At 54.4% G+C, this 21,589-nt stretch overlaps 2 protein-coding genes across 2 annotated transcripts; both read left to right on the top strand.

The window, feature by feature from the left end:
- Nucleotides 1-238: 238 nt before the first annotated feature.
- On the top strand, nt 239-14,854 carry CSF3R (colony stimulating factor 3 receptor). The gene is made up of 17 exons (XM_019805873.2): nt 239-401; nt 1,551-1,605; nt 3,478-3,561; nt 5,378-5,671; nt 6,588-6,711; nt 6,865-7,052; nt 7,887-8,056; nt 8,171-8,324; nt 8,415-8,494; nt 8,902-9,109; nt 10,049-10,237; nt 10,822-10,923; nt 11,555-11,701; nt 11,817-11,957; nt 12,193-12,286; nt 12,519-12,600; nt 12,996-14,854. Exons 3-17 carry the CDS (start codon nt 3,498-3,500, stop codon nt 13,473-13,475), a joined length of 2,517 nt encoding a protein of 838 aa, XP_019661432.1. The 5' UTR covers nt 239-401; nt 1,551-1,605; nt 3,478-3,497; the 3' UTR covers nt 13,476-14,854.
- MRPS15 (mitochondrial ribosomal protein S15) lies at nt 12,545-21,581 on the top strand. Its single transcript, XM_002925160.4, has 9 exons — nt 12,545-12,600; nt 15,508-15,760; nt 16,068-16,112; nt 17,207-17,282; nt 18,083-18,131; nt 18,632-18,716; nt 19,666-19,724; nt 20,991-21,182; nt 21,432-21,581. The coding sequence occupies exons 2-9, from the start codon at nt 15,628-15,630 to the stop codon at nt 21,564-21,566; spliced, it is 774 nt and encodes a 257-aa protein (XP_002925206.1). The 5' UTR covers nt 12,545-12,600; nt 15,508-15,627; the 3' UTR covers nt 21,567-21,581.
- Nucleotides 21,582-21,589: the final 8 nt, after the last annotated feature.

Below are 21,589 nucleotides of genomic sequence, written 5' to 3'. Positions count from 1 at the left end.
ATGGGAATGGCACCCAGGCGGCTTGAAGCCTGGGCCCTGGCCAGCCCCAAAGCTTTGAGGTCAGGAAATCCGGAGGCAGGGGAGAGGGACACCATTGCCACATTCCCCGGCCCCTTTGAGACCCCCGAGGCAGGAAGGCTGTCTAGCCTCACCAGCTTCCCTCCCAGGCTCCTTCCTGGGAGGAAGGGGCTGCCCTGTGCTTCAGCGACTGACTGACAGCGCAGGGGAGGGAAGGAGGCTGGGCAGGTGTTGCAATCGGCGGCCCCTGGGTCTGTCAGAGACCGAGCCAGTAACGACAGGGCTGGGGAGAGAAGCTGGACTGAGGCTGTTTTCAGGAACTTGCCCTCAAGAGGAGAGCAGAGACCAGGGAGGCCAGGCGGGTGCCCGCCGCAGGCTCCAGCGTGAGTAGGGGATCCACAGGGAGGGCTGTACCTTGGGCTTGACGGGACCCTCGAGTCCCGGGTCCGCTCCCCCCAGCTCTGCCAAGGGCCCATGGGCAGGCCTGGGACCAGGGCTCCTGCCTTCAGCATTGGTCCCTGGGAACCAGGAGCCCTGGACAAGGAGTCTCTTTTACCAGGGCTGCCCCCACTTTGGGGGGGGGGTGCATTGGGGAAGTCACAAACCGCCGAATCTCTCTTTGGGGACACCGAGCTGGGCTCGGGGAAGGGCATGATCACCATCTCTCTCCACGTCCCCATCTCAGACCCTATGTCTCAGCCTGTCCCTGTCTCCCCTGTTTCTGTCTTGCCTCCCCAGCCCCTCCCTGGCCTATCTGGGCTCTGGGTCTCTGTCTGTCCATCTGTCTCCAAGTCTTTCTGTGCCTTTCCCTATCTTTCACATTTCCCTCTCTCGAATCTTAAACTCTCCTGGGGACCTCTTGCTTCTCGGCCTTGAGCACCTGGGCCTCTGGGTCAATGTCCTCGTCCCCTGGGCTCTTTCTCTCTGCACCTGTCCCACCCAGCCTTCACCACCTGTGTGCCCATTTCACATTCTTACTTCAGCAGCTCTGCCTCCCTCTTTGTCGCCACCACATCTGGGAGGGCCTCTCCCTCTGTTCAATCCCAGCCCCCTCCTCCCACAGGAAGAATCTCCCTGAAGGAGAGGAGACATGACAGGGCAGAGACGGTGTGAGCTGGGGCAGGGAGAGGAGGGCAGAAGGCTGAGTGCAGGGAAAGGAGAGGAGAGCAGGAAGAGGCGGGTGATGGCAGTGCCTCCAGGAGGCAGCGGGTTCCGCTGGGACTGATCAGGGAGAAACGAAGTAAAGGGGAGACTGGGGGGCCAAGGAGCTACAAGTAAGAGACCCAGAAACGGGGCTTTGAAACCATGTAGTGTGACACAGACAAAAACAAGGTGGCCGTCCTAGGATGCTGTGACCACACAGCCTGCGAGGGGGAGAGGAGGCCACATGCTGGATTCCATGACACGGTGTCCCACTTCACGGAGCGTGAAAACAACTTTTGGTCACTGAGTGTGCTTTTATCCCAGCCCATCTCGGTGCCTTCTCACTACCATCCTGAGAAGTGCATGCTAATGGTCTCCCTCTTTCACAGATGGGGAAACCAAGGTTCAGAGAGGTGAAGTAACTTGTTCACGGTCACAAAGCTGGTAAGTCGCGGAGCTGGGGTTCAGAGCAGGTGGCCTGCTTCAGAGCTGGGCTCCCACCCTCTCCACATACTGGCCCCCAGAGAGTGAGCCGTGTTCCAACAGGTCCCTGGTCACACTCAATGGGGCGGGGGGGCACCCCGGGCTGCCGTGAGGGACCAGGGACTGCTGCCAAACATGCCAAGGGGAGGATGCCAGGGCCTCTCGGAGTGGGGCTTGGTTGCCCATTCTGGACAGGAGCCGGAGGAGAGGGAAGAAGTAGTGCCCTGCTGGGCACGGGCTAGGCCTTACGCCGATCCTTGCTGGGGCGGCAGGGCTGGGCTGTGATCAAAAGCACATGGAGATGGAAAACGGTGTCCCAAAGTCTGGGCCTAGGAGGCTAAATCTTCCCCAACGAGTGTGCTTGGGGGATAATCAAACTGTTATGCTATAGTAAGAAAGTTGCCAACCACTGATTGGCAGACGGGATACTCTGAACAGTTGTGCGTGTTTCTCACTGCACAAAGCTGCTCAGCTGAGGAGCAAGTGGAGGCTGAAATCCAGCCTATTCTTCAGTTGCCTGGTCTTAGTGTCAGGCTGCATCTGTCCACAGGAAGGGGCACGTTTTTCCTGATTTGCAAAAAAAAGTGACGTATGGGCTAGCAGTCCCCTGGCATCCTGATATGGAAATCTATATGAATAGCCCAGGGGCTGGGGTAAGGCCCCTGTGAGAAGGAACAGCCTGGGCAGCTCTTATGCACTCTTATGCACACCTCTGTCTGGGAGGGAGAGAAAAGGGAGAGAAGCTTTCCCGCCTCTAAGCACAGGGGATCCCCCGGGACACCACGTGCACACACGTGTTCCTGTACATACATGTAGGCTCGTCGGGGATTTCCACTGACCAGCTGCCAAGAGCGCCAACTGGTGCTGGAGAATCAGGTGCCTGGTCCCAAGACCCCAGTGGGGGCAGAAGGGAGGGTTAGGCTAGAAGCCCACCCCAGTGGCAGAACACGCTTTGCATAGTTCCTGGGACACCTGGCCCCGGAACACCTCCACAGTTCTGAGCCCAGAACTGGGGGTGTGTTGGACCCCCTGTGCCCTCCCGTTCCCGCCATCGCCATGGAGGCCAGCTTCCCACAGGCGTAACCTGACAGCCCCTTGCCTCAGCTATTCTGTGCCATTACCCCTTTCTGCCAGGGAGCGTCTCTGACCCTTCTTGCACGGCTCCTCCAGGAGAAACTGCCTCGTACTCACGCGTGTGCAAGCCGGATGTCCCAGGAAGTTAATACCCCAAAGAATACCCCTTGACCGATAGGGGACAGAAGTCAGTAGGCAAATGTTCCCATCCTCCCTCGTGTTCAAGGGATAAATTGTCCCTTGAGTGGATAGTCCTGAGTCATGTTCCACACAACTCCTTGGAAGGTTCCAGCAGGATGGAGCCCCAGTTGCCCCTAGAAGATGACCCCAGTTCCATGATGTACCCTTGTGAAAGCTTTCCTTCCTTGCCTGTTTCATTCTCCCCAACCCCTCACTCTGGCCCTGGGATCTTTCCAAAGTAAACTACCTGCATACCATGCAAGCCCAGCTAAGATAAAAGGGAAGGGGGAAGAATGCTGTTCCCTGATGCTCCTGTCCCTGCTCTCTCCCGAAAGGCAAATATAGTAATGACCGTGGCCGTCACTTACAGAGTCATTGCCTATGTGCCTTCCATCATTTTGTGTCTTCTTCCCAAAGTCCAGTCCAGTATAGGCTGTTATTACCTCCATTCTGCAGACAAAGAAACTGAGGCTCAGAGAGGTCAAGTCACCTGGCCAAAGCCACACCGTGGCAGAGCAAGGGTTAAGCTCAGCTCTGACTCCAAAGCCCATGACCTTCACCATCCCCCTCTACCTCCAGGCGAACACCAAACTGGCACTATGGCAGGGCTGGGAACCTGGAGCCTGACCGTGGCCGCCCTGATTATCCCACTGCTCCCCAGAAGTGAGTATGGCCGGGGACAGGGGTGCTGTGGGGAGAGGGGAGTCACAGGGAGAGAGATACAGGGGTAGAGGAGGGAATCATTTGCCTGCACTGCCACACTGCTCCAGGGGTTCCCAGTGTATCAAGGCTGAGCACAGATGTGGGGTAGCCAGGCTGCCACCCACAGACTTCTGGGGGCAAACCACCACCCATGCAGAAAGGCCAGAGGGCCTGGGCTGGTCAGCCTGGAAAAGGCCAATGGACCCAGGTCTTGTCCGCAAATCTCTGCCAGGCTTGTCAGAAGGGGGCTCTGGGTGCTCCACAGCCTTCATGGGCGACAAAGGAATCGGGGTGGGAGCCATAGGAGGCAGGTGTCCTCCTGGAATAAGGAAGCCCAGGCAGAGCTCTCCAACCATGGAAACTATCTTGAGAGGTGGAGAGCTTCCCATCTCTGGGGGTATGCAAACTGAGGCCAGAATTGACAGGGATGCTGCATAGTAAGGGTCAGCAAACATTGCTTGATAGCCATAGTTAGGCTTTGCAGGCCACATACAGTTTCTGTGGCGTGTTCTTATCTGTTTTCCGTTTTGTTTCCACCCTTTAAAAATGTAAAACCCACTCTTAGCTGGCAGGCCGTACAAAAACGGGCCACCCTAGCCCTGCTGAAGAGGATCCAATGTTAGGTGGAGTCCTGAAGTAAAGAGTTTTGCGAGGTTCCTCCCAGTCCGAAATTCTGAGTCGGTGAAGTGATAGGAGCCCCACGTTGAAAGTCATGAACTTGCTCTGTGATCCTGGGCAAATTCCTTCTCCTCTTAGGGCCTCAGCATCTTCAACAGCAAACAGGCGTCAGAACACATGACAGAGGAAAGACGGCACGGTGGGCAAAGTACAGTGCTTCGTTATTTGTTCATACAATAAATATTCACTAAAGGCCTATTCTATGCTAAGCTCTGGGCATACAGTAATGAGACCAACAGCCAAGGTCTCTGGCCGCACGGAACCTCTGGTCTAACTGGGGAGACAGACGAGCAACTTATCACGTGACTATAACTATGAAGGAGAATAAGAGCTTTAGGAAAATTCAGGGCACTTGGCCTGATCTGGTTGATCAGAGCCTGGTCTGATTCCCCCAAGATGCTAGATGTTAATCAGGTGAGCAATATGAAGGTGGGGACTACTTTTCATCCCCATTCTACAGATGAGAAAAATCGAGGCACAAAAAGCCTCTGTAACCTGCCAGGGTCCTATAATTAAGAAGCAATAGAACCCAGGCGGTCTAGTTCCAACACCCGTGCTCTTATGCACCACACCACTAAGGTGCTGGGTAGCTGTGGTCCAGACGGGGTAACACAATCAGATTTGAATTCTGAGAGCTGTGGCTGTGGGCTTCTTATCACTCCAACCATTGCTTTCACCACCTCTGGGGAGGGAGCCGCGGAGGGGCCTCGTCCCTGCCAGGCAGTGTGCTGGTGGTGGCCCGCAAGACCTAAGTGTACACATTTCCTCCCAAGTTCACGTTCAGTGATGTCACGCTGGCAGCTTGACAATCCGTCTTGGAGGGAATATTTACACCAGAGAAAGCAGCCTATGCTACCCATCGGGATCTGGTTTTCTCGTAGAGCCAGTTGAGAAACATTGATCAACACATCACCAGCTCTCTCTCACCCCTGAGAGCCCCTCACCGTCCCCATAGGCATTCACCCCATCCCAGCCCCCATATCTTAGGGGGTGAGGCAAGGGGGTAAGGGCCTTGAGTCTAGGAATACAAAGGCCTAGGTTTATAGCTCAGCTCCGCCGGGCATAGGAGTGACTCACGGCCCATCCTCTTCTACCCCAGGCCTGGAGGAGTGCGGGCGCATCAGCCTCCCAACCCCCATTGTCCACCTGGGGGATCCCATCACAGCTTCCTGCATCATCAGCCCGAACTGCAGCCACCTGGACCCCGAGTCCCAGATTCTGTGGAAACTGGGAACAGAGATTCAACCCGGAAAGAGGCAGCGTCTGGTGGATGGAAGGCAGGAATTCACCATCACTGTGGCCCATCTCAACAGCCCTCGGGTCCTTCTCTCCTGCTGCCTGCGCTGGGGCACCAGCCTGCAGATCCTGGACCAGGCTGAGGTGCAGGCCGGCTGTAAGTGCCCGCGGCCATCCACCCACTCCGCCTCCACGCCCTCCTGCCGTCACTCTTAAGAGCTCGTAGTATTTCCTGAGCTCTTGCTGAATAAGCACGCTACGGGTACGGCATCAGATAATCTTCCCTACCAGTGCAGAGTGCTGTGCAGCCCCATTTTGCAGATGAGGAAACTGAGGCTCAGGGAGAGTAAGTGATTTGGTGAAGGTCACAAACTAAGGATGTAGCTGAGATTTCTATCAGGCGGCATGGCTCCAAAGTCGGTGGAGTAACCACGACTCCCTCTGGCTGGCAAGGAACCCCAAATACTCAGCCATCGGACGGTGTGCCCAGGGAGGACACTCGACCAGCTGGGCCTGCTCCTAGTTTCTCAGCCTTCTACTCAAACTGAGAAGCGAGGACTTTCTGCCAAGCCAATGCATAAGAAAAACACTAAGACCAGTTTCTTTCGTTAAGAGTCACTCAGAGTACGCCTAACACTGACATAGCACTTACCAGGCATGGCTCTGAGCGCTGCGGAAATAGTAAGTCATTCAGCCCCCACAACCCCAGGGGGTAAGCATATTACCATCACCCCTGTTTCACAGATGAAGAAACTGAGGCACAGGGCAGTTAAGCGACTTCCAGATCTGCTAAAAATGGCAGAACCAGGATGAAAAGCCAGGTGGACACTGTCCCTGTCCAAGAGGGCAGAGCTGAGGGGGTGGGACGCTCTGTGGCGCTTGCCCCTGTCCAGGCCTGCATTTGACTTTCCCCACGGCTGCCCCTCCAGGGTCACCTGATAGGGAGACGAGCAAATAGACAAGGTGACCCCAGAGGGAACTATCTAGAGCAAGGAAACAAAGCTGACTATTTCCGATCGGAGCTTTCTGCATGGTCCTACCCAAAGCCCTCACTCTTCCCACCCTATGTCCAGACCCTCCCGCCGCACCCCACAACCTGTCCTGTCTCATGAACCTCACAACCAACAGCCTCATCTGTCAGTGGGAGCCAGGACCCCACAACCACCTGTCCACCAACTTCACCCTCAAGAGCTTCAAGTAAGGGTCTCTACACTAGCCCCTGGTTCTTTTGGATCCTAGGGTGGGGCATGGGCGGGACTGTGGGTTGGGGGAGCCAGAGGCAAACATGAGAGGGAGAAGGGAGCCTCTCTTTCGTCTTCTGCTAGACACCCAAGCCTGGCCTCTTGGCAGGAGTCGCGGCAACTGTCAGACCCAAGAGGACTCTATCCTCGACTGCGTGCCTAACGATGGGCAGAACCACTGCTCCATCCCACGGAGACACCTGCAGCTGTACCAGAACATGGGCATCTGGGTGCAGGCCGAGAATGCGCTAGGGACCAGCAAGTCCCCACAGCTGTGCCTCGTTCCCATGGATGTCGGTGGGTGACGCCGGGTACGGGGGAGGGTAGAGGCCCCCACAACGGGCCAAAACAGAGAGGCACAGCGAGGAAATGACAGACCCAGACAGACAAGAAGACACTGGAAGACCTAGAGACTGAGGCAGACAAGAGGGACAGAGACAAAATGGAACACAGGTGGGGACAGAGCCATGGAGACACAGACACACAGACACGGAAGAAACGGAGGCAAGGAGACACCTTCATTAATTCTCTCAGCAAGTTTCTCAAAGCGCCCACTAATTACTAGGCATTGCTCTAGGTGCGGGAGAGACAGCACTGAACAGAATATCAAAACTCCTGCCCTTGGAACATTACATTCTAGGGGGCAAACTAAATAAAACAGAATGTCAGGTGACAAGAAGTGTGATGAGGAAGTTAAAACAGGGAAGGGCATAGGGAAAGCTGGGGTTAGGGGACAGTTGCCCTTTCAGTAAGGCGGTCAGGGGTGGCCTCACTGAGAAGGGGACAAATTGGAGAAAATCCTTGAAGGAAATGAGGGAGCAGGCCATTGGATATCTGAGGGGAAAGGGCTCCAGGCAGAGAGAACAAGTGCAAAGGCCCTGGGGCAAGAGGATGAAACAGACCTAGAGGGAGACAGACACACGTACAGAGACAGACCCGCAGAAACGTGATGACATGGAGATGAAGAGACACAGAGAGACAGAGAAAAAAGAGAGAGACAGACTGACAGAGACCCCAGGGGTGGAGACCCGGGGCTGAAAGTGCAACAACAGGCAAAGAGAAAAGCAGCAGTAAGGCAGACCCCTACGGGATGGGGCAGGGGACGTTTCTGACAACGCCCTCTCCCTGCAGTGAAGCTGGAGCCCCCCACCCTGTGGGCCCTGGCCCCCAGCCCTGAGGTGGCCCCACCCCAGCCAGGCTGCCTGCTATTGCGCTGGGAGCCATGGAAGCCAAGCCTGTACATAGAACAGAAATGTGAGCTGCGCCACCAGCCACAGCCTGGAGAAGCGAGCTGGGCCCTGGTGAGGCGGAGGGCGACCTCAAGAGCCTGGGGGGTCGGGGGGCTGAGGGGAGGCTGGCTGAGCTGGCCCTGAAGGGCACAGGATCCAGGCTCAGAGCCTCGGCCACCCCACCAGGTGGGCCCCCTGCTGTCACAGACCCTCCAGTATGAGCTCTGCGGGCTCCTCCCATCCACAGCCTACGCCCTGCAGCTGCGTTGCACCCGCTGGCCCCTGCCTGGCCACTGGAGCGACTGGAGCCCTAGCCTGACGCTGACCACTGCGCAACGGGGTAAGTGGGCGGTGAGCGGCTGGGAGTAGCTATCAGGGCAAAGTCCAGCCTCCAGGGCCCTCCCTGACCCTCTTCTTGCTCCCTCCACAGCCCCCATCGTCAGACTGGACACATGGTGGCGGCAAAGACAGCTGGACCCCAGGACGGTGGACGTGCAGCTGTTCTGGAAGGTGACCCATTCTGACATCCCTCCATCCCTGAGACTCCTTCCACCCGGACAGATCCCTGCGGGTCAGGACTCCAGTTGGTCTGGGAGGCTTGGATTTGTATGTCATTTGCAGGCACTTTGCATGTGCCTGGGAAGCTGGGCAGTGCCCTTCTGGCGAGACTAGAACGCAGGACTCACTTATGACAAAGGGCCGGTTCAGGGATGAGTTAAGTGCCAACCTGCTTCTTCCTTTCCGCCCTCCTAGGACCTGGCACAGGGTAAACAGGGCAAGAAGGAAGGGAGGGAAGAAGGCTGGTTCCCAGCCTGTCGACTCAGTTCCTATGACCCAACCACCCCATCTAGAAGCCCCACCCCACTCAAGATGAGCTGTGCAGCCCCCTTATCCTCTTCTTCCCGTGCCCACTGCAGCCAGTGCCCTTGGACAAATACAGCGGACAGATCCAAGGCTACCTGGTCAGAGCTCCAGATCAGGCTGAGACAGTACCCCCCCTCTGCAACACCACGGAGCTAAGCTGCACCTTCCACTTGCCCTTGGAAGCCCGGGAGGTGGTCCTTGTAGCCTATAACACAGCCGGGACCTCTCATCCCACCCCAGTGGTCTTCCTGGAGAGCAGAGGTAAAGGGGGCTGGTGGCCAGTAGAACGTGGTGGGTAAGCATGTTAATTTGGAAGCTAGGTTGCCTGGGTTCACATCTAGTCCTGTCACTTGCTGACAGCATGACCGGGGCAAGTGACCTAACCTCCCTGGCCTCTGTTTACTCACCTAGCAAAGGGGGATGATACAGTGCCTACTTCAAAGCATTGTTATGAAGGTTACATGCGTCCAGACATGTGTCTGGCACCAAGTTACTGCTCAGTATGTGTTAGCTACTATTATTATCACGAGCCAGAACCAAGTTAAGCTGGTGGTGGTATCACACACACACACACACACACACACACACACACACACACGAGTGCAGATAGTCATAGGCACACACTCCCATGTGCACACACAGAGGCCATCTGCCCAGGAAGATGGGGAGAAAGCCCTATGTTTTTCCAGCTGAAACATGGTCCCTGAGTTAACTGCTCGTTCTCAGGGGATCAGCCACCACCACCCCCCCCAGGTTCCCCGAATATGGTGAGACTAGTGATAACAAGAACGAATATTCCAACTTACTAGCCATGTGACCTTAGACAAGTTACTTGGCCTGTCTCAGTTTTCTCCTTGATAAAATGGGGCCAGGGTGGCGGCTCCCTCAAGGGACTCTTAGTGGACTCAGGAAATTAACACGCTCCAAGGACCACAGCGATAACACCACGAATGACACAGCGTTAGCATCGATCACCATCAGGCACTCCTCTGCACGGGGCACTGTGCTAGGCTCGTCCTAGGCATCATCTCATGGGATCTGCACCAGACCCCTTGCAGATGAGCAAACTGAGGTCCTGAATGTGACTGACTCAAGGTCACCCAGCTTGTAAGTAACAAAGCCAGGACTAGAACCCAGGCTTCTGGCTCTGGTACCTGCATTCTTCTCGCTTTGTTCTGTCACCTCCTACTCTGTCTCCAGGCCCGCCCCTGGCCAGACTCCACACCGTGGCTCGAGATCCCTACAGCCTCTGGGTGGGCTGGGAGCCCCCCAGCCCTCGGCCTCGGGGCTATGTGATTGAGTGGGGTCTGGGTCCCCCCAGCCCCAGCGGCAGCAATAAGAGCTGGAAGATGGAACATAATGGAAGCATTTCTGGGATGCTGTTGCAGGGTGAGGCGGACCCCGGGGGCGGGGCGGGCGGGCCGGGCCTCGGAAGCAGGGAGGCAGTGTTAGTGGGACAGTAAGCAAGAGGCAGCCAGAAGCACCTGAGAGAAGCATCTTTCTTTCTTTTTTTTTTTTTTAATGATTTTTTATTATATTATGTTAGTCACCATACAGTACCTCCCCGGATTCCCATGTAAAGTTCGATGATTCATTAGTTGCATATAACAAACACCCAGTGCACCATGCAATACGTGCCCTCCTTACTACCCATCACTGGCCTATCCCATTCCCCCACCCCCTCCCCTCTGAGGCCCCTTCTTGACTCTTTACTGTCATCTCCTATCCCCAGGATCAGGACGTTTTCTCCCAGTGTGACCAGATGCTCACTTTTCACAGCCCTGACACTGCCACCTTTCTAGCTTTCCCAATTTCTGCCCTTACCCCCAGCGAATGATCCGAAGAAGAGATAGAAGAGGCTAGCTCTGCAGTGAGAGCCTGGGTTATCCCCAACTGGAGGTCTGAGGTTAGCTCCCAATAACCTGCAGAGGTCAGCCCCTCACCCAGGGGCCTGCCTCATCTTCTGTCTACAGAGAACATCAGGCCCTTTCAGCTCTACGAGATCACTGTGACCCCCCTCCACCAGGACACCGTGGGACCCTCCCAGCACATCTACGCCTACTCCCAAGAGATGGGTGCGTCAGCCACCAGGCCCCTCCCAGAATCTTCTCCTCTCCCTGCCTGCCTGGGCCCCAACAATCAGGATGATGAGGGAACACTTCCTTCCTCCCCCACCCCTGGCCCAGAAGAGGCTCTCTCCCAACCCCAAGATTACCCCTGGCTTACACTGGACCCCTGCAACCGGACAGAAGTCAGGTGGTGGGGTGATAAAAATTAGGGATTGGGTTTGGCAAAATTCGAGAAGCAAATCTGACAAATCTGGCAAAAATTAATCAATTTTGCCCTGACAGAAATCAAGTGTCACGTGTGGCAGAAATTAGACAGAAGGCCTGGCATAAAGTCAGAGAGCAAGAGGCAGAAATCAGATAATGAACCCAACAAAATGAAGCCTGTCAGAAATCAGGCAAGGCTTTGGAGTCAAAGAGAAACAAGTTCAAATCCTGACTTAGCACACTTATTAGCGGATGGAATTCAGTCAAAGGTCCTGGCAACATGAGGCTTAAGGCACGAGTCCCCTTGGACTCTCTTTTCTTACTCCACACCACAGCGTGTCTCAGTTCTGGGGTCTGGGGAGCCACAAGATGTCCCTCTGGCCCTCCACTCTGCCCTGCTCCTGTCAGCCCCTGCACCTCTCTCTCCCGGCAGCCCCCTCCCACGCCCCAGAGCTGAACTTAAAGCACATTGGCAAGACCTGGGCCCAGCTGGAGTGGGTGCCCCAGGCCCCCGAGCTGGGGAAGAGCCCCCTCACCCACTACACCGTCTTCTGGACCAATGCTCAGGACCAGTCCTTCTGTGAGTCTATCCTCAGCACCGCACAGCCCCAGAAGGCTTGGGAGGGGGGAGCTCAGCAGCCTTGGAGGGAGCCCCGAAATCTGGACCTAGGCTGACCATTCTCTTCTACTCCCAGCCACTGTCCTGAATGCCTCCTCCCATGGCTTGGTCCTCCACGGCCTGGAGCCTGCCAGCTTGTACCATGTTCACCTCATGGCTACCAGCAAGGCCGGGGCTGCCAACAGTACAAGCCTCACCCTGATGACCTTGGCCCTAGGTAAGGGGAGATGGGGGCCGGCCAGACAAGGCTATTGGGAGGGTTCCTCACCCATCGGATCTTTCATTCTGAGGGCTTACCTGGATCCACTGGTCTGAGGGAGGAGACCCAGCCCTGCGCATGAAGCTCAGCCTGAGGGAGGAGGCCCAATCCTGCCTTCAGAGCCCAATCTGAGGAAGAGACCCAGCCTTACTCGCATGTACTCTAACGTCTTCTGGCTTTCCCCTCACCCCAGAGGAGTCTGAGCTGCATGTCCTCCTGGGCCTGTTTGCCTTCCTGCTCTTGTTCACCTGCCTCTGTGGGGCTGCCCGGTTCTGCTGCAGACCCAGGTGAGTCCTTTCAAGAGACCTGAGCTAGCCCTGCCCACAGGGAATTGCAGCCTGGAGTGGGCCAGGCCAAGGTCCTCCTCGCCTTCGCAGGCCTCAGGGCCCATGTCTGCATCAGGCCCTCCACCAGCTCCTCTCCACCCAAGGGGCCTTCAGCTGCTGGGACTGGGTGGGAGAAAGAATGGAAAGATGGGAGGGCATGACTGACCCAGCCTTCACTTGCCTTCTTCTGCAGCAGGAAGAATCCCCTGTGGCCAAGTGTCCCAGACCCAGCCCATAGCAGCCTGGGCTCCTGGGTGCCTACCATCATGGTGGAGGTGAGAACCCCAGAGGGAGAGGGAAATGGGGCCAGAGGGTGCTGGTCCAGGCTCCAAGTGAAAGGCTACTCCTCCCATCACTTCCTGGCAAGGTCACCTCCCTCTGGAGGAAAGCAGATCTGAGTTTGAAGCCCAGCTCTATCCATTTCAAAGCCTCGGCCATCTCACTGTGAAATGGGACGTACCTCATTCAAAATTGTTGGGGACATTCACCAAGCTGTCTGAAGCACATAGCACGTATCAGGAAAATATGAGGTGCTTTCCAGGTGTCATCCTTTGGGTCCCAGCAGAAAGCAGCAGGAATAGCCCCACAGCTGTCCCAACACAGGAAGGGACAGTGGTTGGGATGAACATCTGAGATGAATCATGCCCTCACCCTACATCCTTATGTCCAGGAGACCTTCCAGCTGCCTAGCCTTCGGGACCCCGGCATGCCACCCATCACCAAGATCACAGTGCTGGAGGAAGAAGAGAAGAAGCTAGGGCCCTGGGAGTCCAATGACAGCTCAGGGTCCTGTGGTCTCCCCACCCTGGTCCAGGCCTATGTGCTCCAGGGGGACCCAAGAGCACCTTCCACCCAGCCCCAGCCCCCGTCTATCACCAGTGACCAGGTCCTTTATGGGAAGGTGCTGGGCAGCCCCACAAGCCCAGGTCCAGGGCACTACCTCCGCTGTGACTCTACTCAGCCCCTCTTAGGGGGCATTTCTCCCAGCCCCAAGTTTTATGAGAACCTCTGGTTCCAGACCAGCCCCCTAGGGACCCCAGAGCCCCTGGTCCCAAACCAGGAGGATGATTGTGTCTTCGGGCCACTGCTTGACTTCCCCCTCCTGCAAGGGCTCCAGGTCCACGGGGTAGAGGGGCTGGGGGGCGTCTAGCACTTCCTGGGATCCCACCCCCGGGCCTGCCTCTTGAAAGGACTGGCCCATCCAGAGGAGAGGAGAGTGTCAATAAGCCCATCAGAAGGGCAGAAAGGGTACCGGGATCTCCCTATCTCCAGCCCCCAGCACCCTTCCTCTATCTTCCCAGTCTCCACAGGCTGGGCCTCTCACTTTTGTGGCCAGAGAATGTTTCGTCCAACCCTGCCCACTAGCCTCTTATGCTTATTTCCTGTAATTTCAGTCTTTTAAACCGGTCCACGGTTTGGTTTGGTTTGATTTTGAGAAACTCGAGTGTGCCTGCGCCTCTGTTCTTTTTCTTTTCAGGGCCCTCACAGTGATGGGGGTACTTATCAGAAGTGTTCTTTTGGGTACTCCTGCCTTCGCTCATTCATTCCACCGCCATCAGCTAGCATGTAGGCCCTGTGCTGGCAGCAGGGATTCAAAAATGATTTGGCTCAGTCCACACTCAAAGGACTCAGAGACTTGAAGACTGGCCATTAGGACACAGTGGTCAGGGTTGAGGGGTGTCACAAAGTGCTGTGGGACATGGGGAATAGACTCAAAAAGCCCAACCCTGCTGGAGAAATATAATTAAAAACAAAATCTACTAGGGCGCCTGGCTGGCTCAGTGAGTGGAGCGTGCAACTCTTGATCTCTGGGTTGTGAGATTGAGCCCCATGTTGGGTGCAGAGATTGCTTAAAAATAAAATATTAAAAAAACACAAAATCTTCTGCCAACCTAGAACACCTCTCCATGAGGGTAGAAGAAGACGAAATCAGTTTTATTACTGAATGAGCGTTAAACCAGGATGTGATTCACATCACCAGCAATCTCCTAAAGAGCTTGAAAAGACAGAAAATCTTACCCTTGTATGTAGCCAAGTGGATACATTCTCTCAGGATAAATAATACCTAGGCCTCAAGCAAGTGGACTTCATGACACCATCTGTCACACAGAGGTCATCCTAAATTCACCTGGTAAATGGGGTAACCACCTGTGTTTGCTAATTGCCTTTATCCCAAAGAAATCGAAATTTCTCATAGCTTTATGAGAAGAGGCGGGTTCGCAACTTAGAGCCAGGCAGAAACTGGGAGTCAGGGCCACTGTCTTCCTTAATGATTACATTTCAAGAGATGACTCCTAGATCCTCGAGAAGGACATTCCTGGGCTGTAAAACTGGCAAGAGGCTTACTTAGTTTTTGAAAAGATCTGCATGGGTCTCAAAAGGACAGAGGAAGAATTCACAATTACAACTTTTCAAAAGTCAGTGCTTTAAGAAAAGTGAGGGGGAGGAGAGCTTTTTCCCTTTTTGCACTAAGGGAGAATTAAAATGTTATTTTTATTTCATTAAAAATTTATTTTTTCCTGCTTTTAATTTGTAGTTGTCTTTACACACCTCCTTTCACAAATATTATCACAGCAAGTTATCTATTGAACGTCTACTATACAGCAGGTCCTCTGCACACAAGTGCCTCAGTTAATCCCCCAACAACCTAGAAAGTGGATAATATTATTATCATTCCCGTTTGATGAATGAGCACACCGTGGCCTAGCAAGGTGGGGTGGTTTGCCCACAGGATCACAGTACACGGCTGAGCTTCAGTTCCAGCCCAGGGCTATCCCATCCCCAAAATCAGCGACCTTCATCATGAGGCTTACAAGGCTGCCTGAGAGGACGCTGAATGAACCCAGCAGCTCTTCCGGGGCCTCATCCTGGAATGTGGTGGGAGAGAAAGAAGAAAGACTAGGTTGGGGGAGAAGGCTAAGGCAGCCCCTACGAAACCTTCCAAAATAACCTGGGCTCAAGGCCAAGAACACAGAGTGAGATTAAGGGCGGGATGCACGCCCAAGAAAAAAAAAAAACCAGCATCTTAGAATTTATACAGCACCGCACACCACTGACCAGGCCCGCAACCACCCACCCTCGTGCCCTGCGCAGCTGCTAACCAGACCTCTCCCCTCGACCCAATCCCGCCGCACCCCGAATCTTGCCTTTCTAATCCATTCTCTCGGTCCTCATCTGCTCTGGTCTCGCAACTGCGCTCCATTGGTCGAGCCTGAGCCAGCATGGCGGCGCCCATGTAACCCTGTCCGTGCCGCGAAAGAGACGGCGGCCGTGGTGCCGGCCCCGCGGGGTCACAAGTCACCATGCTGAGGACGGCGTGGAACGCGCTGAGGTCGCTTCGGACCCAGGCAGTGGCCCAGGCCCCAGTCCTTGGGCTTCCGGGCGGAGCGTGTGCCAGGCCTCCCTCCCGCCAGTGGGGCCTTCCCTCTCCTCGAGGTGAGGCGCTGAAAAGCGGGGCAACGCATGGAGGGAATCGGGGTTGGGCGGAGATGGAGGATACGGGGACGAGGATAGGGGAACAGAGCAGTGGCAGGTTGAGGGAGAAAGGCCGGTGGGTGTGGAAGAAGTAAGACGAGGTGGGAGAGGTGTGGCGCAGCGGGGTGCGGAAGAAATGGGGCGGCGGTTAGGCGCCGAGGCGCAAAGACCATGCAGGAAGGGTACACAGAAGACCATGCAGGGGCCACAGAAAGGAATCGAGGCTGGGCTAGTTAAGATGGACCTCAGCCCTCTCTCTTCTGCGTAGGTGTCATCTTCCCGGCCGTTCGCGCATATGCAGCCCAGAAACCAGGTAGGAGCTCTCGGGTGGGACTTCCGCGGAGAGGGACTGCCTGGAGGGGCGCCGGGTGGCCAGAGGGACGGAGGTGGCTAGCTAGAACCACTTGATGGTGTGGGCAAACGCGTAGGCCAGAGGTCCTGAGCAGAAGACCCCCACGTCTGCCTTGCCACCAGGCTGTAGCCTGAAACCTGTCTGGGGTGGAGAGAAGCGGGGGGGTGGGGGGGAGCCTGCGGACTGGGTTTGAGTGAGAATGAGCTAGCTTGAGGGAGGGGGTGCGGGCACTACCCAGGCCTACCTAGAGTATAGGTAGACCCTTTGTGTCTGCCCTTCTGAGGTGGAAAGCTTGGTTTCCCATTCCAAGGCAGTCTGCATAGTGGGAAGATCTCTCTTCCTAGTTAAATGATACTGGACGAGTTACTCCCTCTCTCTGAGTCTCATTCTAAAAGGACTGTAAAAGTATCTATTTGAAAGGATTGTTGTTAGGATTCAGTGATAACACGTGGAGAGAGCATTCTCCGGACTGGGTGCAAAATATATAGTATATATTAGCATTTGTTGCTGTGATTTGCATAGCGGCAGAGCAGGATCAGACTGGAGAGGACCAGTTGATCTCCCTCGTGCTTCTCCCTCACTTCCAAGGGAATATGACACACACCAAAGTTGAGGGTTTCCTATATGTGGTCTTTGTTTGGTGCTTACTGCGTCCTAAAGCTCGTGGTCCCTCCTCAGCCCCCTTATTTCATTCATGCTGTCAGCCAGCAAGTGTTTCTTGAGTGTCTGTTTTACATGAGGCCATGGACCAGACCGGGGAATTCAAAGAGAGGCAAACTCTGGCCATCCATAAAAGGACCCATCCTGGTGGGGGATCTAAAGAGGTGTGAGAGGTAAAGGCACAATATGGGACCTTAGGAAGGGTTGTCTACTCCCAGCGTGAAATGTCAAGACAGTTGCCTGCAGGGTTTGCAAAGGAGAACATGAGCCCAGAGCTCCCTGGTACCTTGCTAGAGGTCCTGGGTGTCTGTGACAGAGTTGGTGAGAAGAGCCAGGATGGAGAGGATGGGCAGTGAGAGTTGACTCTGGGTGTTTTCTGTCTCTACACTTGACAGTCCAACCCAGCCAAGTAGATGACCTGCCCCCTTCCACGCTGCTCAAAGACTACCAGAACGTTCCTGGAATGGAGAGGTAAGCAGAAAGATCTCTCTCTGATGAGGCATGGAGACCTAAGAGAATTGGGGAGGAGAGAGGGAAGACAGTGGCTTCGAGCCCTGGCCCGCTGTATCTGAAGCTTGATGATAGAATCAGGCAGAGAACTACTGAAGCCCAGGGTTGATGAGGGGCAGCAGAGGCAGACTGGAGTTCGTGGAGCTCAACTGCTTGCCTCTTTTTCCTTCTGTGGTTCAGATAGAAGGAGGCAACGTGCCTTACAGGTCTTTGTGAGATCTCCCGTCTTTTGATCCTCACAAAAACCCTGTGAGGGAAGAAATAGTGTCCCCATTTTATAGATTACTAATGTCTGCCCAATGTCATACAGCTCCTTGGGGGCAGGGCTGAAAGACACCAAAGCCAGGATCCTTCTGCTCAGCCCCTGCCTGGTACAGCGAGAGCTGGGCAGTCCTTCCACTGTACTGTGTGACAGGTGAAAAAAACAATGATTATAGAATTGAAATGTCTCAAGACAGACTGAGCCATATTCTAGCTGAAATGAAAATCTTCCCTTTGCCCACCCTGTGAGGAGCCTGGAACAGTCAAGCTGACAGCCCCAATTTTGTGCAGTTATCACATCATTCCATGTTCTCAGCACAGCAAATCAGATTCGTGCTGACTTTTAATCCCCGACAAATGGCTCCCCACTTCCACAGAGACACTTTTTGTTATAAAAGAAATTTTCGATCATTCTTGCTTTTCAAACTAAAATGGAAACAGCATCGATTCCCCTTTCCCCCCACACACACCTGTCTGTCATTGCTATGTTTTTCCCCCAGGTTTGACGATGTCGTGAGAAGACTCTTGTCTTTAGAAATGGCCAACCAGGTGAGTGGCCTGTGTCAAACCTCGGCCTCTCCCAGTCCTCTCCTCTGGGACTCGCTCCTACTGTGGTAACACCTCCATCCCATGCTTCTCAAGTCACAGTATTTATTCCGCTGTCCTTCTGTGTCCACTTGTCCATCCCCCAGACCAAGCATCTCCAGGGCAGGGATAATCTTGTTCTTTCACTGTATCCCTAGCACCCAGCACCCAACAAACAGTAGGTACTCAGTAATGATCTAATGCCTGAATGAATGAGCACGGTTTGGGGACCCTCATCTAACAAGCTATGTCACCTGTCATTGGCCTTGGGCTCACCTAGATGTGAATAGCCATGTGCTGACCAGAGGCCATGCCCTGGTGATGTGAAGAGTGAACAGAGTGAAGCCAGGCACTGAGCTTTATGGCCTGGTTTCTATGACTACAGCCAGGGCCTTTGAGGTATGAAGGCTAATTCTTGGGGGGGGTGGCAGACCTCACAGATTCTCTGTCTCTGTCTTCAACAGAAGGAGAAGCTAAAAATCAAGCAAGAGCTGCTGATGAACAAGATTTTGGCAAACCCTGAGGACACCAACTCCCTGGAGGCTCGAAGTTGGTCAGGGGGCCCTTGGGGAGTGGGAATGCAGGGGGGTCTGCTAGCTGGTACTTGATCCAGGGCCCTTGTCTCCAAGGGCACCAGGTATCAGATGTGGCTTGATGAAACGAGAGACAAGAAGGACCCAGGGCAATGAAAACTGGACTCTGTGATGCTGGAGTCAGCGCCCAGGTCCCTCCTCCTACCTCTCTTGCGAGCTCAGGCAAGTCTCCTCAGGAACCAAAGCTCGTCTCTGTGTCTCTCTCTACTCTGCGGCTAAGGTGGTGCAAAGGGCCAGGTGGTCCGGGCCAAGGTTCCACCTCACTCTACAATCAATGCTGCCAACACTTATTGTGTGTATCGGAGGGGCCTGCTGTAGTGAGAGCGTCCCCTTGGCGCCACCTTCCGCTTCTGCCTTTGGCCCCATCTTTGCAGCACAGGCAGGAATCAAACAAGAGGCTACCTAAGGAAGGATATTGCAGGGCTTCAGGAGAGGATTGGGAGCTGATAATTCTGAAAACTCATTAGTGAAAACAGAATTAAGGGTGGTAGCTGAAAGGGGAGAGGCAAGGAGTAGCCCCTTGACAGTTCAGGAATCTAATCTTGCCTGTTGGCTAGGACTGCCAGCTCAGGGTTGAATCATTAAGAATGATAACATGTATCGTAGACTAATTCCTGAATTTAATAGGAATGCTCTGAAGCTTTACCATTAAGAATGCTATTTGCTACGGTCTGGGGATAATACCTTTATAAGAGTAAGGAACGTTCCTTCCTTAGGCTTTGCTTTCCGAAGGAAAGATAATCCAGAGTGTTTTGAGATCGTGAAATTCAGAGTGCTTTGGGAATTGTAGAGAGCTGCACCAGAGCATTGCTGATTGTTATTCCTTGAGGTCTTAAAACACAACCCAGGCCTGGGCGCTTCCTTCCTCTGTGCCAGCTCTCATCCTCTGTGGTTTGTGGTTTCAGTTGTTGCCCTGACTGTCAAGATCCGCAGTTACGAAGAACACATGCAGAAACATCGAAAGGTAAACCTTGGCCATGGCTCACGGCTAAGCACCAGCCCCCAGGGGAGAGGAGTCTGAGAGGTCAAGGGCTCTGGGTCCAGGGAAGCAGCTGGAGAAGGCGAGTGGCTGCAACACCAGGGCGCCCACCTCTCAGCTGCAGTGGGGAAAATGTTTCCCTCCTGCCTCCAGTGGAAAATGGGAGCCTTACAGGGCTGCGCTGAGTGTCACCCATGGTCAGGAACACGACATTCAGGACGAGGTTGCAGTGTCTGGCACATAGTGGGTCCTCAGTAAATATTTCTTGAATATTCTGGGACTCCGTTCAAATTCTCAGCTTTGCCATTTCCACTAACCAGACGTGTGACTTTGGGGAAGTTACTTTACGTGCCTAGGCCTCAGTTCTCCTGTCTGTAAAGTAGGGATCACAGTAGTACCTGCTGACAGGATTGCGAGGAGCGCGTGAAATAACAAAGTACCAGCATGGTCACGGGAAGTACTAGGCCTGGTGCTGCGTCCTTCACATACATCAGCTCATCTAACCCTTAAAACTGCCCGTCTGTTCCATTTGACAGGAGTGGTCCAGGCATGGGGTGATTGGGTTATTCCTCAAGGCACAGCACTGGGCAATGATGCGCTAGGACTTGAAACCAGGGGGTCCCGCTCCAGGGCCCATACTCTTAACCATGATGCCATATCCCAGCACAGCACTGGGCACAGAGTTGCTGTAATTAGGCAATTGCTGGTATTTTTAACAAACGTACCGTTGTAAACACAGACTGGTCCCAGCGCCATGCAGGGGCGGCCCCTCAGGGGCACCTGGAGCCGGCTGCGCCTGCTCTTTGGAGATGAGATTTTTGCTCATCCGGAGTGTGGAACAGCAGCCCCACTGCAGAGGTCCCTTACAGAGGAGCCCCAGGCCTTCCCTTCTCTCCACCCCAGCTGACAGTTGGCCAAGCTGTGGGGAGGCTGAGCAGGGGGTGATAGGGGAAAGAGCCTGAGATTTAGAGTGAGACCCGTAGACGCAGATTCAAGACCTGACCTCACGCGAGGTCCCCACCCTGCATAATTCTAGGACCTTCTATGAATCAGGTGACATCTTTGAGCCTTTTTTCCCCCATCTATAAAATGGGAATAAAATGACAATACCTACCACAGAAGGACACTAATGTTTGCATCAGATTGTCAGGAGGTTTCAGTGAGATGATAAGATGACGGTCCTTTGTTACCGTAAAGTGGCACACCGCTTTTTTGTGTAATACTAAGAGCAGTACACCCCCTCTCTCACAGGACAAAGCCCACAAGCGCTATCTGCTGATGAGCATCGACCAGAGGAAGAAGATGCTCAAAAACCTCCGGAAGACCAACTACAGTGTCTTCGAGAAGACGTGCAAGGAGCTGGGGATCGAGTACACCTCTCCCCCGCTGTACAACCGGAAAGGCCACCAACGCTGGGCAGCCAAGAAGGCCCTGTGCATTCGGGTACGAGTCAGAATTGCTGCTTTGGTTGGCCCCGCTCTGGGACTGTGGTAGGGAGAGCAGCAGGGAGGGTTGTCTGTTCCTGCCTGAGGCACGGAACTGGCCCCCAGACCCTGAGGAGGTGCACTGGCCATCACCCCCACGGAGAAAGGCTGGCATGCCCATCCAGGAAGGCCTGTTCCCGCCCCACCTGCTCCACACCGGAGGTTTTGCATAGGATTACAGTCTCTTCCTGCTCCCTTTCATCCCCAGGTCTTCCAGGAGGTACAGAAACTCAAGAAACAAAAAAGGGCCTTAAAAGCTAAAGCAGCAGCCCAGAAACAAGGCCAGAAGAACCCGGAGAGCCCTTCCAAAGCCGGACCAGAGGCAATCGAAGAAAACCAATAAATTTTATTAGAGTTATGTCTTTC

The sequence above is a fragment of the Ailuropoda melanoleuca genome, chromosome 2 (assembly GCF_002007445.2).
Source record: "Ailuropoda melanoleuca isolate Jingjing chromosome 2, ASM200744v2, whole genome shotgun sequence".
NCBI classification, from domain to species: Eukaryota; Metazoa; Chordata; class Mammalia; order Carnivora; family Ursidae; genus Ailuropoda; species Ailuropoda melanoleuca.
This window is presented reverse-complemented; position numbering and strand designations above follow the sequence as displayed.